The sequence below is a fragment of the Xiphophorus hellerii genome, chromosome 4 (genome assembly GCF_003331165.1).
Source record: "Xiphophorus hellerii strain 12219 chromosome 4, Xiphophorus_hellerii-4.1, whole genome shotgun sequence".
Classification (NCBI taxonomy): Eukaryota; Metazoa; Chordata; class Actinopteri; order Cyprinodontiformes; family Poeciliidae; genus Xiphophorus; species Xiphophorus hellerii.
Genome location: NC_045675.1, coordinates 15791461 through 15806749, shown reverse-complemented (window position 1 = coordinate 15806749; position 15289 = coordinate 15791461). Strand labels below are relative to the sequence as shown.

At 35.5% G+C, this 15289-nt stretch overlaps 1 protein-coding gene across 1 annotated transcript; it reads left to right on the top strand.

The window, feature by feature from the left end:
* The first annotated feature begins 1150 nt into the window (after positions 1 to 1150).
* ogfod1 (2-oxoglutarate and iron-dependent oxygenase domain containing 1) lies at positions 1151 to 14230 on the top strand. Its single transcript, XM_032561202.1, has 13 exons — positions 1151 to 1413; positions 3799 to 3944; positions 4018 to 4064; positions 6834 to 6934; positions 7017 to 7133; positions 7209 to 7300; positions 7374 to 7502; positions 11849 to 11962; positions 12038 to 12117; positions 12184 to 12431; positions 13710 to 13838; positions 13923 to 13981; positions 14056 to 14230. Exons 1-13 carry the CDS (start codon positions 1254 to 1256, stop codon positions 14209 to 14211), a joined length of 1578 nt encoding a protein of 525 aa, XP_032417093.1. The 5' UTR covers positions 1151 to 1253; the 3' UTR covers positions 14212 to 14230.
* Positions 14231 to 15289: the final 1059 nt, after the last annotated feature.

The following is a 15289-nucleotide window of genomic DNA, read 5'->3' as shown; positions in this document are numbered from 1 at the left end:
ATAAAAACGGTGTTATAGTGCTTCTGAAAATCTTCATCTCAGAAATAATGATCAAATTATTATAGTTTTTTAAGGTATTTTCACTGTTGTATGCAGTGATGCGTTGTACTGTCAGACTGATGTGTATTAACCAAGTGATTACATGTAAATGCAATGCTGGAATAATGAGAAATGTAATTATTCATAAATGCAGGTGATTCTAATGGACATACCTGCTGTTTGTAAGGCAGAAAGAGTTCATTTCACTAGTAAGTTAAACATTTTTGTGCTTTTTTTGTAAGTACTGTCCTGTCATTCATTTGTCTTTATCTCTTATTATACAATAGTTGTTCTAGACATTTGTTCAAAGTAGAGCAATCGCTGTTGGACATTACCTTTGTCTCACATTAATACTTAAGATGAAGCCACTAACTGAATTAAATGGTGAAGATTCATTACTTTTTGAAACTATGTAAATTCAACATGTTTTGATGTACAGTGAGTCCTAGAAGGACTGATAGGCTTGTTTGGATTATATTCAAAAATATTTTCATTTGATCAATAAGTCATTTATATTATAAGTGGCCTGTTTAAAATTATTTCAATGTTTCTCAGTCAGTGGAAAGGAAAAAAAAAAACTACTTTCACAATGCTGGCTTTTTTTTAGGTCAGGCTTTGGAAAATGTTTTACTTTTTGTTAAAATGTTGACTTCATGTCAGAGTTCTGTTAAGCCAGAATTATTTTTTAGAAGCTCAAATCCTCTTTGGTAAAATACATTTAAAAATCTTATTGAATCTTATTGCAGGATTTTTTAAAATGTACTTTATTTTTGAACAAATAACATTATAAAGAAAGAAACTTAATACTATAATGTCAGATTATATTAAATCTCACACTTAATGTAATCAGAGGATTATTCCTATTAACAGAGGAATAATGGTATAAAAATATATTAAAAAAAAATCACAAATACTGATGTTACTAAAAGATCTTGCAATTTAAAGTAAATAAAACAAATGTATAAATAAATATGTATAATATATTAATAAGTAGTTTTTAGTCTATACAAGCAATATTGTTATTTTCCTAACAAATGTGTAAAAGTACATAATAACGGGTCTGTTACAACTAAAAGAAAAATTAAAGTAAACAATGCAGCCTGACAGTCATCACGCTGGGCATCGGAGTTCTGCCCTCTGACGTCATTTACCCGCGACGTCGCTTCCACGCTATCCGGTGTCTGTAAAGTTTACGTTGGAGAGATTCCCCAGCTATGAGCTGCAAGCGGGCGCAGAATGAGAGCGGAGACACGGACAAGAAGAAGAAGAAGAGGAGCAGCGTGGAGACCGTGGATCTCTGTGGAGCCGTGGAGGAGGAGGAGGTGAAGCGAGCGGTGAAGGAGGCGTGGAGCAACAGGACCCACTACAGCAAAGGCCAGTGAAGCACAACGCGTTTCCCGTGGACTGGTCATATTTGTAGTACTATTATTAGGTCAATCCAGAGGCACCTAGAGGTGTTGGTGGGAGACCGCGATGGTTCCACTCTAAAACTACCAATTTTGTACGATTTATTTATTCACGTTGCTATGGCGAAACTTGACATTTTTGCCTGATTAAATGATTGAAATGGCAGCTCTTTTTTGTGGCAATCGTTTCTACCTGCTCGTTTTGTTGCAATCCAAAAACACAAACCCTAGGGGGGAAGAGAGTACATATATAAATATATAAGAACCACGTCTCGCTGCAGTAACTTTAACTCGGAGGTGTCCAAACCTTTTGACTCGGGGGGCCAAAATGTCAGGTTGCATCTACTCCGAGGGCCACAAAATGCTTAGTATTTAAAAAAAATTAATTACAACAATTTTTATTTTTACTTGCTAAATAAACAAACTAAGCACGCATTATTTTAGCGAAATAAGCAAAGCTGTTCGTAGCGTTAAAACAAAAGAGGGTCTTGCCAGATTAAAAAAGGCAAACCATATGCTACATTTTTCATTTTTTGATAGATTCTTTTTGTATCTCTTTTGCCATAGGAACAGTTTATTAAACGGTCGTTCCTGCATTTTAGTAAAAACCACTGGATGTTTTCGACTCTCGTTACTGATAAAGTAAATTAAAAAGAAAACCCTGGATGAATACTTTGTGCTGCATGTTACATTTTCCATATTAATATTTTAATTGTCTGTATCTTTCTTAAACAGCCAGGCATCAATGGAAATTTCACCAATATTGATTTTAAATGTGAATCTACATGAACCGGCAAACCAGTTTTAGGCTATTCTAGAACTGTAATCAAGGGCCGCCCAAAATTGTTCTAAGGGCCGCAAATGGCCCCCAGACCTCACTTTGGACACCCCTGCTTTAACTACTCTGACTGTAATTAGTCCTCTCTTTAAACCATTCCTTCAGTTCATTCAGGTTTACTGGTAGGGCTGTCAAAAATAACAAATTTTGCTGAACAATAAATTGTCCTAGAAATAATTTCAATATACCATAATATTGTTATTTCTGAGATCATTTTCAGCTAATATATTAATAATGGAACAGTAATGCAATAAACGTTTTACTGGAACTGGAAAACATTTTAAATATTCAAAATAAATAAACAAAACAACAACCAAAACATAATTAAAATCAATTCTGAAGTCTCTGTAAACTAAATTGTCTTTCAAAAAAAGTTCTAGTTGAGACCAAAGTGCCAGACTGAAAACCAGTTACTGGTAGAAAGAGAGACGAATTGAAATTATTGAGCTTGTTTTAAATGATCATGCAATTAATTGATTTATTGCTTATTGTGACAGGCCCATAGCGGCACAAAATCTGGTTCTGGTCAGAATATAATAAAGGACAATAAAATATGTTGTGAATTGTCACAAGTCTGTAAATGCAGTCGATGACACATAACTTATATCTGGTTCTATTAACATAAGTTTCATTGGAGGTTAAGATTTGTGCTGTTTTTTTTGAGTTGGGTTGGTTTTATGTTGTTTAGGCTGGAAACTGTCAGTCAGATCTGGCAACCCGGCCAGTGAAGAGGGAAACCTTCCTCACCTGACCTCGACCCGATCCAACTCGTAGTCAGTTTGGGTGGCTATGTTGGTCACTGATGTTTTTCTTTTTCTTTAAATGTTAGAAATGTTTATTGGAAAGTTTTGAGTTGTTCACAATTCTCACTTTAGCAGATAAAAGTAGAATGATGAGGAAAATGTGTATTTTCCATTTATTTGCTTTATAATTCTGCAGATGTAGAAATTTTCCCAAAAAAACTCACTTATGCTTTCTTGAACACTTATGTTTGAGATTTATTTGCAATTTGGATTAACAGAGATTGCTGTAGTTTGTGATTAACATAAATAATCCTCATAATAAATAAGACTTTCCTTATAATTAATTGTTCGCTCAGATTAGTTCAGTTTTGTCCAAACTTTCTGCCATGAAGGCCAAAATCTTTACCTTAAAACATATGGGGTCACAAAAATTTTATATATTTTTATAACAAACTTTTTCTGACTATTATTTTGTCTGCTTAATAATAAACTAAAAAATATATGATTTTATTGAAATCAACAAAATAGTTTAAGTCATTTTATAGAAAATATTTGCTTTTGGACACCCATGATGCTACGTTCCTTCTTTTTCTCTTAAGAAAACAGTCAAAAAAGTTATTTTTTCTGTGCAGGTTTAATTAATCTTTCATTCCTTATTGACATTTGCAGTTATTATATTAGGTTAGCTGTCTTTGTATAGCTGGCCTTTCAAAATGGAGGTTAATATATTATAAACACATTTTTATTTCTTCTTTTATAATTTTTGCTGCAGGAGATCTGGAGTTGGACTGCCACCCTTTCCCTCACTGCATAATCAAGAACTTCCTGAGCAGCCAAACCTTTGTAGAAAACCTGCAGAGAGAGCTGCTGGAGCTCAACTTCAACGAGAAATCAAACGACCTGTACAAGTTTAAACAGGTGACCATCAAACCCTGGTTTATTTCTCCTGGAATGTGGTCCATTATTAATTATTTTGTTTATTCTCTTTAAGTCAGATGATCTGAAGAAGAAAAAAGAACCACACATTGCAGCAGTAAGGTAACAAAAACAATAAATCCAGATTGGGATGAAACATTTAAATGCTTTCTGTTAATAAAAAAGAAGCACGTTTTTGCCAAAAAAAAACAAGACGTCCTGTTTCTGTTCATATGTGTGGGTTATTGTCTCACAGTTTAGGCGCTGATGTGACATTTAATGGGTGGTTAATCTCTTCTGCTCCTGCACCTGATCCAGAGCTTATCACCGATACCAGACACACAAACCTGCTTCTGCTGTAATCGATATTTCCTACCTGGCAGAGCGGCCTCTTTTTAAACACATTACAGAAGCAGGTGCATTAATGACGACTGAATTCAGCTCAAACTTCAGAGCAGACAAGAGGATTAACAGGAAAACATATTCCTCTGCCTTTTTTACTGTTCTACATTTTTCAGATAATGTGAGAAAAATCCATAAAGCCTAACTAAATTAAAAGATGCTTTCATTTTTATACTGTTATTGTCTAACGGCAGAAAATCTTGTCATTAATTGAAGAGCAAAGATTAATTCTAGTCAGTATAAAAGAATTAAATTGAGGCAACATAAATGTTTTGACAATTGTTTTAATCTCTTTAAAAATATTGCAATTGGATTTCTTTTACAATAAAAAAAAAGCACAAAAACAAAACTCAACCCACACCAAAGGAGCCATCTACATAAAAAATAAATAAATAAATAAAAATTAAATGGGGCACCAGATATGTGAAAAAGACCAGATTAATAGAGCCAGTTCTTTCATACAGAAATTTAAAAAATAGTTTTATTTCTTAAAAAAATGTTACGATCGCTCACCTGATTTTCTTAACCCACAGTGTGGGAATCACTCCATTAGAAAAACAAACTTAAATTCAGTCATAAAGACCTCGTATAAGTCATATTCGGTCTATAAGATTTCGTCTGACATTGTCTCAAAACAGTAAATTGTAATGTTTGGCATATTTCTGTTCACATTTAATCTATTTTTGACAAAAGCATGACCTATTTTAAGCTTAATGTACGCATTGCTTACTAAAAAAGGTTTGCGTAACTAATACGATTCATTATTATTATGATTATTTATTCACAAACTGCCTATTTATTAATTTATGAATCTTTGAATTTGTTGATTTAATGGTCGCCTCCACCAGGGGGCGCCAGTGATTTATCACCTCTTATGTCGTCATAGGATGGCGCTTAGTGAAGGGAGTGTAAGACCATGATGATTTAACCCTCCTGTTATGTTTGTTTCTGGGGTACAGCAATAATGTTCGTGGGTCAATTTGACCCGGGGAGTGTTTAATCCTGCAGTAGTGTCAGAAACCCAATAATTATTCCAAAACATTTTTGTATCTGATTATTAACTCCAATACTAACCATTTCAATCAATATTTGTGCAATGATGTTTTATTATTTCTCAGAAATTAAGGATCAATGACGACAACCTACTCATTTACTCACTTGGACATGAAAAATGAAATTTACATTTTTAATGTCCACTGAAAAAAAACTAGACACAAAAAAACAAAAATTTCCTTGAAATTGATCTTTGGTAAAAAATGTTATATTACACTTTTTTTTTTTTTCAATGGGTGATCTTTATAATTGAACTTGAGACACACATACTGTTCAGGGTCAAATTGACCCGCTGATTAAAATCAAGATAAATGAGTCATGCAGAGAGTATTTATGTTTTCCTCCACTTCTGCTGAGTGTCCACTCAGTGTGGGTGGAGTTTGTCCACGGGAACAGAAAAGGTTCCCGTCAAAAGTTGTATGAACACCTGCTTTCTCGCAGTTTCCTAGTGAAGTAAAGAGAGTAGTGAGACAGCGGGCTTGTGTGTGTCGCGTGTGCATGTGTGTGTGTTGTGTTTGTGTGTGTGTGGTGAAATATGGTTCATAGCTGCAAGGAAACGTATAGAATTGGACATTTTTTTAAATCTTTTTTTGCACTTCAACTTGACTGCCGGGTCAAATGGACCTGAACAGTATCTATGTAAAAAGTAGACTCGGGGTTACAAATGTGTAAAATTAATAAATTTTCAATTTATAACTGCAGTGACATAAAGTAAGAAAAACCGAATGTCCTATTTGTAGCATCTAGATATGGTAAGCAGTTAATGTTTTGTCTTCATGATTTAAAAAAGGATAAACAAGTTGTCCACCCAGGTATTCATTTCTACTCCTGACAAAGAGAGATAATGTGTGTTGACAGGAATTTAAATATTGTTTATCTCTTTCTGTACTGGTTTGTCTTGTTTTTTTGACATGTGTATGGACAGGTTAAATAAATTAAATACATAAATAAATCATAAAGCTTATTTATTATAATTTTTTTCTACAACACTATTCACATTCATTATTGATTTTCAAATTTTTCTCATGTTTAAAATATGTTTAATTTATTGATTATGATTCTTAATCAAATGTATTGCATTAACTTTCATTTTTGAGTAAACTGCATTTAAAAAGCTTTACCAACATAGAAATTTGACATTCTTTTAACAGAGAGCTGTAATTCTGATTAAATAAAAGATATAAAAACTAAACGAATTGTCTCCGTTCACAAACATAAAGAACTGACTTTATAAGCTGGCACACCTATTAATGCAATCCAGCCTTGGGGATTAAATGCTGCTATTAAATATACAATAAGAGTTGCCCCCCTCTGTTTGTGATCATCAATAATTCATGTAGCAGCAAATGTCATGGCAGACTGTCATGTGTTTGTTGTCTCTGAGTTTTATTATTGTGTTGAGTGTTTCTTCTTCTTCTTCTTCTTCTTCTTCTTCAGGGCGGCTCTGTTTGGGCGTTTCCGCTCCTGGCTCGGGGACGTGTTGGGGGTCGAGCTGGAGCCCACCGTGGATATTTCTTGTGCTAAATATGAGCATACAGGTGAGATTTAAACTCAACCCCAGAGACTTAGAGGAAGTTGCTGCATTTGGTGACAGTAAATCGCATTTTGTGTCATTTCAAGATGTTCTTTTGTGCCATGATGACGAGTTGGAGGGAAGGCGCGTGGCTTTCATTTTGTATCTTGTACCTCCATGGCAGAGCAGCGACGGGGGCAGCCTTGATCTCTACTCCACAGACAGTAGGTACCTCTCTGTGTGTGTGTGTGTGTGTGTGTGTGTGCAGCTGTATTGTTAACTGTCAACACTGTCATCAGGTAATTTCCAGCCGGAGAGTGTCGTGAAGTCACTCGTACCGTGTTGGAACGCCCTCGTCCTGTTCGAAGTGTCTCCAGTATCTTTTCACCAGGTCGGTATTTGGGTTTGTAACTCTCAGTACGGGGTTGGTTTGAGCTGATTTTGTTTTTGTTTTTGTCCTGCAGGTTTCTGAAGTTTTATCACAGGACAAGTGCCGTCTGTCTCTGAGCGGCTGGTTTCATGGACCCTCTCTGGAGCGTCCTCCTCGTTTTAAAGAGCCGTCCATCCTCAAGCATCCACACTTGCCAAGAGATGTGAGTGCTTTTGGGAAAGAGACATTAAAATCTCAGATTTTTACATACCAGATCTGATTGGGGCCTGCCATGCAAAGCAATGGCAGGAACCTATTGCTATTGTCGGAGAAAGTGTTTCTTTATTCTTTATTTTTCTTCCGTAACCGTTAATGCGGCTCATACCGCTGGGTGCACACCTACAAATGAGGTATCAAAACGTGCAGAAAATTCACGCCATTCCAGCTATTACTTCTGGTGGGATTTGGGCTTAACGTGGCGACATAATTCGCAAAAAACTACGAAAAAAACCCCATTATAAGTCAATGGGAAAAATCCTAGAAATACCCTATTTTTGAGGATTTTCTGTGTCGTCACAAATTCACCTAGAAATGCCATTCAAATTTCATTTTGTAGATACGTCTGTGATCTCTTCGAAAGTGAAGACGGCTCGTCGATACCAGTTACGGTTTGTCCACAATTTGCCTCTAAGCGACCCAAAGTTTCTCATTTTTTCTAAAATTAGAGTGACAGCCCATCTCGGCTAGAGTGAGAAATGAAGAGGTTTTTTGAGCCCAAAATAATTTTGAAATCGCCATCACGGCCACAAATATCGCACGATTTGTATCAAAATCGGTCCTGACATTGATACGCCTGTCTGCTCCGGTAAAATGTTTTCGAAATTTATCTAGACCGTACGGTTTTCTGTCACGGTGCTTCAGAGCAAAGTCATGCGACAGGATTTTCTGAGGCTCTCAGGCTGTTTCACTAACACTTCACACCTTGGTGTGAAACTTATTTAACATAGCAACGGATCTCAAGAGGCTATTGGCTGCTGATTTGGACTACAAATACGCATCATTGTAGTTCTATCTATCCTCAGTTGAAACAGATCAGGACTGAGAACTGGCCTTTAGAACTACCCGCTGCTATGGGCTGTATATAACTGATTTAACTCAGTAACTGTTACACATGGGATTATTTTGGAACTTTAAAATTAAGCATACTGAAAATTTCAAAATAAAAGCCTTGAATATTTTACATGACGTAATTGCTCTTTTTGGCCGTATATGACTTTTTCATCCAAAGCAATGTTACACATGGGATTAGTTCGGAACTTTAAAATGGAGCATAATAATAATTTCAAAATAAAAGCCTTGAATATTTTTACATCAGGTAATTGCTGTTTTTGGCTTTATGTGACTTTTTCATCCAAAGCACTGTTACACATGGGATTAGTTTGGAACTTTAAAATTAAGCATACTGAAAATTTCAAAATAAAAGCCTTGAATATTTTACATGACGTAATTGCTTTTTTTGGCCGTATATGACTTTTTCATCCAAAGCACTGTTACACATGGGATTACTTCGAAACTTTAAAATGGAGCATAATAATAATTTCAAAATAAAAACCTTGAATATTTTTACATCAGGTAATTGCTCTTTTTGGCCGTATATGACTTTTTCATCCAAAGCACTGTTACACATGGGATTACTTCGGAACTTTAACATGGAGCATAATAATAATTTCAAAATAAAAGCCTTGAATATTTTTACATCAGGTAATTGCGCTTTTTGGCTTTATGTGACTTTTTTATCCAAAGCACTGTTACACAATGGAATAGTTTGGCCCTCTGAAATGAAGCATACTGAAAATTTCAAAATAAAAGCCTTGAATATTTTTACATCATGTAATTGCTCTTTTTGGCTTTGTATGACTTTTTCATCCAAAGCACTGTTACACATGGGATTCGTTCGGAACTTTAAAATGGAGCATAATAATAATTTCAAAATAAAAGCCTTGAATATTTTTACATCATGTAATTGCTCTTTTTGGCTTTATATGACTTTTTCATCCAAAGCACTGTTACACATGGGATTAGTTCGGAACTTTAAAATGGAGCATAATAATAATTTCAAAATAAAAGCCTTGAATATTTTTACATCATGTAATTGCTGTTTTTGGCTTTGTATGACTTTTTCATCCAAAGCACTGTTACACATGGGATTAGTTCGGAACTTTAAAATGGAGCATAATAATAATTTCAAAATAAAAGCCTTGAATATTTTTACATCATGTAATTGCTGTTTTTGGCTTTGTATGACTTTTTCATCCAAAGCACTGTTACACATGGGATTAGTTCGGAACTTTAAAATGGAGCATAACAATAATTTCAAAATAAAAGCCTTGAATATTTTTACATCATGTAATTGCTGTTTTTGGCTTTGTATGACTTTTTCATCCAAAGCACTGTTACACATGGGATTAGTTCGGAACTTTAAAATGGAGCATAACAATAATTTCAAAATAAAAGCCTTGAATATTTTTACATCAGGTAATTGCTGTTTTTGGCCGTATATGACTTTTTCATCCAAAGCACTGTTACACATGGGATTAGTTCGGAACTTTCAAATGGAGCATAATAATAATTTCAAAATAAAAGCCTTGAATATTTTTACATCAGGTAATTGCGCTTTTTGGCTTTATGTGACTTTTTTATCCAAAGCACTGTTACACAATGGAATAGTTTGGCCCTCTGAAATGAAGCATACTGCAAATTTCTAAATAAAAGCCTTGAATATTTTTAAATCAGATAATTGCTCTGTTGAGCATTATATAACTGATTTAACCCAATGACTATTACGCATGGGATTAGTTTGGCCCTTTGAAATGAAGTTTAACAAAACTTCCAAAATAAAAGCCTTGACAAATATTTTAAATCATACTGAATGGTGCACGTCCGCCTTACTTTATGTTCTTGCGATTCTCCGCGTGCCACTGATTACGTTGCGGCGTTCTTTAGCGTCGATGCCAATTTGTAGCGTGACGACGCCGGGCCCATACCCCACGGGCGCGCCTTGGCAGGCCCCGGCTAAATTTCTTCAGAAATTTTGTTTTTCTAGTTTTTGATTAGTCTTTTTTTTTTTTTTTTTGCTTATTTTTCTTTAAAAAAAAAAAGAAATTCAAAATTACAGAAAATATGTTCAAAAAGTGGGTTTTATTTCACTCGCTCCTTCTGTGAGTTGTATGATGATTGATTGATAAGGGCCAGTTAAACAAGAATTGTTCTATTATGATAGCATAGTAGAACTAGACACTATGACTAAAAAACATATCAAGTGTTTTCTATCAGTGGATATCAATAATTATTGATAAAGTTTTATTGCCAAGCTGAAGATGTGATCTTTCCCACTTTTATCCAGTTTTCACTCCGTTTTATTTTTTCTATTTTTAAGCAGCACAATAGTAAAAACTTAAACTGCTGCTGCTCCAGTTAACAGGTTGTTGCTAGGTAACTAAAGAGCGAGTTGCTAGGCAACCAAGAGTGAGAGAGTGAGTTGATTCCACCAACCTATTTTCGTCAGCTTTGAGAGGTTGAGCAGCTAAAGCCTTTCCTCTGCCTACATCCCCCAGAATGCTGTGCAGCTCTGGATTGGAGTTCAGTAAAATTATTGAATATTTTATCAGACGTATTATCGATTATTGATTAATGATTTTTTTAAATCGTATGATTACTGCATACTATAGATGCAGTAATCATGTAATGTAATACTATAGAATTACTTTAGCTTTTTCCCTTACTTGAAATCCTTTAAGATACTTGAATTTAATCAATTAGGTGTTATATTCTATATGTTAAACAACATTATTGGCATTGGGTGATTTTCATGTTAGTGTTTTGTTCTCAGGTTTGTAGGGTGTGTGTAAGAGAGAGATTTAAAAACATAACATTTTGTTATATTTTAATTTACCTTGTCTCTGCTGTAAAATACAGAATATTATCACAATATTATCCGGCTTCCTCCCACAGTCCAAAAACATGACTGTCAGGTTAATTGGTCTCTTTAAATTCTCCCTAGGTGTGTGTGTGCATGGTTGTTTGTCCTGTATGTCTCTGTGTTGCCCTGCGACAGACTGGCGACCTGTCCAGGGTGTACCCTGCCTCTCGCCTGGAACGTAGCTGGAGATAGACACCAGCAACCCTCCCGACCCCAAAGGGTGAACAGAAAATGGATGGATGGATGGATTATCACAGGACATTAATAACTGTAAAAAATGAAATGAAATCATATAACCGTGAATTGAAACTGTTGTTTTTTAGTTCATTTGTATTGCTTTTATTCCAAAGTGTGCAGCTGGAAAACTAAAACTTGCCTTAAAAATGCTTGAAAATGCTTAAATTTGTCTGTTTAGAAAACTCAGTAAACTCATTTGAGAACTGTATGTTATATTTACTGAAGTTGTTTAAAAATTCATTTAGTCTGAATCAGTTAAATGTGACAAAAACAAAGTAAAAACGGGGAAGTCAATAAGCGGGTAATACAGCCCATTAATTGTGTAACGTACAGCTTGTTTTTGCTCCTGACAGGAGACTGTGCTGCTTGAGTGGGTCAATCCTTTGTACCTGGATATTTCCTACCAAGAGCAGATCCAAAACGAGTTTGAAGACAACTCTGAAATTCAGCTCAAAGATTTTCTAAAGGTAGCAGCTCTGCCTTCGTCTTCACTTCCTGTGTCCAGGTATTCCTCCAGGTTTATTGTCAGATTATTTCCTCAGGAGGAGAAGTTCAGGGAAGTGAGTGAAGCTCTGCGACAGACCGGCATTCAGTGGATGAAGAGAGGTCCACCCAATAAAAGGTGGGTGACGTCGGCCAGCTCTGCGGTTTCACATTTAGCGGATTCTCATGCTAAATGTTGTTTTAGGTGTTATGAATCAGCCTCTGTCGACTCCCTGCCGGAGTGTGTGAGTGTGTGCTGGGAGCTGCTCCGCTCAGAGGCCTTCTTCCTCCTCCTCTCCAACTTCACCGGCCTCCGGCTGCACTACCTGTGTCCGGCAGATGAGGAGGACGAAGACAGAGAGACGAAGGACGACAAAGAGGAGGGGGAGGTTGCAGGAACGTCAGCAGAATCGTCGTCATCATCAAAGGCAGGCGCTGACAATGGAGGGAAAAGTATGTGAAAATGTGGGTTGAAATTAGGACTGCAATTAACAATTATTTTAGAAATCAATAATCATTATTTAGAAAAAAAACAAACTGGCACATTCTGCAGATTTTTTATTTAACCACGCAAGCCTACATTACACAGTATTAGAAATACATTGCATTGTGACCAGCTTTTAATGTATTTCTAATATACTTCTGGTTTATTTTAAATCAGAAATTAAACCTTTTTTTGCCTATAACGCAGCTTTCCTTTACTTGATCATTTCTAGCAAAGGATCCATCTGTATATATATTAAAAAATATATTTAAAAAATATATATTGAAAAGCTCAGCTCTTTCTTCTTGACTGAGATTTTTGTTTTTACAGATTTTAAATCGGCTTAAGGTAAAACTATCCCACTTGGGGAGATCTGGGTAGAACATATCAAGGTTTATTATTATCTTAAATGTAAACTATTTGTATTATGTAACCCTTCTATATTCATCTCAGGTGCAGTAGGTCGACTTCACGACAGACACATTCAGGTTCACTGTATTTATTCCAAGAAAAGAGAAAATCAAGTTGGTGGTTAACATCAATCCAGCAGCTTCTGCCTCTATACATTACATAAAATATAATAAATAACCTAGAATAAACCATAAACAATATATCCCAATGAGAAGTTAGCAGAAGTTAACATTTGTAGCTAAAATGGGCAACATTAACAATGATAACATTTAGAAACAAACACAAAACATAACAAATTTACTCAGATTTCATCTGTGAAATTTGTACACTATCAAATTTGTCCAACATATATTTTAAAATATAATACTTGTAAAGAAAACACAGAGCTCATTCTGATACATACCGCAGTTACCGATGGCAACAGAAAAAAGGGGGAGGAGCTGTCAGTTACCGGTTACTATGGTAACCACCAACTGCCAAGAGCAGCCTAATAAAACTTAAAACACTAATAAATGTCTGGAGAAACAACTTGTTGACTAAACAAAATAAATTCAAATAAATAAATTTTGACAAACTTCACGTTTATAATATTGTTAAAATAAAACCCTGTTTTATATATATTGTTGAGTTTTGGCTTAATTACTGCTCTAAATATGTTGCTCTTTCAGCAAAACTGCCGATTTGTGTCTGTATTCTACATTTGAAGATTAAGCGATCTCTAAATTAGTTGAGGATTGTTTCACCTTCAGCTAATCACGATTAATCCGGTTAATCGTTTCAGCCGTAGTTGAGACGTTTGCTCAGTCACAGGTTTGTTTGTGTGGTCTGATCTTCAGAGCTCAGCTCGCCTGTGTGTTGTGGAGAAGTGCGTCGTTGGTCTCATGGTGGTTACACTCTGTTGCATGATGCTGAGGCTGCACAGGCGGAGTACGCTCTGGACCTCATCCTGCCGTTTGGCTGTGCAGGTGAAACGCAAACACACACACACACACACAGTAAACTGACCCTTAAGTTTTTACTATAATACTCACAGAATGAATGTCTCACAGACTGGGAGGCAGAGTTTGGGGGTTTCACGTGTTATGTTGCCAACGAAGAAGATGAGGAGGTGAGTGTTGACCGGTATAAAGGCAAATATTTGCACTGCACATCTGTGAAGATCATTAATTTATTATTTTTCAGCTTCTCACTGTGTATCCAGAGGACAACTCTCTCGCTCTCGTCTACAGGGACAAAGAAACCCTCAAATTTGTCAAGCACGTCAACCACAAAAGCTCCCAGGTGGACAGTTCCACCTGCAGAGAGTTTTATGACTTCTCTTTTGTCTACTATGAATAAACATATTTTTGTCACTGTGTATGTTTGAGTTTTTTCCCATAAATATTATGCTAGGCATTGAAAGATGGACGATAATATTCATGCTGAACTTCATATGTTAGAAATATAGTATGAATATAAATTGTATTGGTAAATAACTACTTTAAAAATATTTTTAGACAGTCAAAACAGATATTATTCTATTAACATCCTGAGCTTGTCCAAATCTGCTGGTAAATGATCCAGAAAGAAACCCAAACATATAAAAAACTTTTTTTAAAATTCAAATTGGTTTCCAACTTCTCATGTAGCAGAGTGACAGATTTTGCCATGAATTTATATTTAGCCCCTTTCGCCTACTTCCCCTAAATAAAAGCCAACATTTGGCTTGAGTTGTGTGGAGAAGCTTAAAGCAGGATTGGGTTATGCAGAGGTGAAGGTCATAGGTCACGAAAATCAATGAAGCCTCCAGTACAAGCTGCACAGACTCGTAGTTCAACAAGATAATTGATAGTTGTATATTTGGCCCAACTACATAACCATGTGTATGGTGGAAAACAAACACTACAGATCACCTTGAATGCATAATGTCTACAAGGAAACATGGTAGTGGCACCATCATGCTGTGAGACCGGAAAGCTGGATGAAGCAAAAATATTGGAGGGTGTAAATGACTAAAGGTTCACCTGTCAAGCAGAACAACACTAAACATTCAGTCAGAGCTACAATGAAAGGGGTGGCAAAGAAACAGGGGCATTGACATTTAACATTATTGTAAATTGACAAAATACGAAGGAGTTCAAGAGCTTTTGCAAGGTGCTGTTGGATATTAATATAATCCTCCTCATATGATTGAGCCAATGTGTCTACCTTTGCTTCAGGAGCTTGTTAAACGTATAGCATTGCATATATGCTAATTATTTTTGTAAGATTTCTAAATGAGATCCATTAAACAACGGCTTCTTAACTTAAGTTGACAAGATAATGTAAAATAATCCACACCTACAAAACCAGGGCAAAGTGAAACAGTTGTTTTTTTCAAAAAGCAACTAGTAAAAACTATATAAAATTGATTATCTTGATGAAGAAAAAATATGGA